Raw genomic sequence first — 553 nt, forward strand, 5'->3', positions numbered from 1 at the left:
CGGAGACTGGGCGGGCGCCTCCCACTCACCCGCGAGCCGCCGTGGGAGCACCAGGATGGCGGCGGTAGCAGCAGCCGCCCGGGAGGAGGCGGTGCCGAGGCCCGGGGCGCAGAGCGCAGCGGTGGAGGCACAGAGCGGCAGCGGCCCGTCGCGGCGCAGTAGAACCGAAACCAGCGGCAGCCGCACAGCCACCTGAGCCGCTCCGCCCGCCGAAGCCAGCGAGGGGCGCCCGCTCGGGCCGGGACCTCCTTCCTCCGCGCCTCTCCTCCTTTCCCGCGCCCCCCGCCCGTCCCCGAGAAGAGCACGCCGGACGCCCCTCGGGGCACCGGGCGGTGGCCCTGGACGTACGGACTTCTCTTCGGGCCGGCCGCGGCACCTCGGCCCTGCCCTCTCGCTCCAGCGCTCGCTCCGACCTTCCGGGCGCTCCGCGCGGGCCGGGCGGCCATGGGCGCCAAGCAGAGCGGCCCGGCCGCCGCTAACGGCCGCACCCGTGCGTACTCTGGCTCGGATTTACCTTCCAGCAGCAGCGGAGGGGCCAATGGGACCGCGGGCG

The 553-nt window shown here is 76.9% G+C and overlaps 1 protein-coding gene across 1 annotated transcript in view; it reads left to right on the top strand.

Moving 5' to 3' along the window:
• The first annotated feature begins 444 nt into the window (after positions 1-444).
• ZNRF2 (zinc and ring finger 2, E3 ubiquitin protein ligase) overlaps positions 445-553 on the top strand; it is an 85,246-nt gene continuing 85,137 nt past the window's right edge. Inside the window, exon 1 of the mRNA XM_004677139.2 lies at positions 445-546. Within this exon, the coding sequence (XP_004677196.1) occupies positions 445-546 (102 nt within the window). The remainder of the gene's footprint in view (positions 547-553) is intronic.

The sequence above is a fragment of the Condylura cristata genome, unplaced genomic scaffold (assembly GCF_000260355.1).
Source record: "Condylura cristata isolate star-nosed mole 26May11 unplaced genomic scaffold, ConCri1.0 scaffold00005, whole genome shotgun sequence".
NCBI classification, from domain to species: domain Eukaryota; kingdom Metazoa; phylum Chordata; class Mammalia; order Eulipotyphla; family Talpidae; genus Condylura; species Condylura cristata.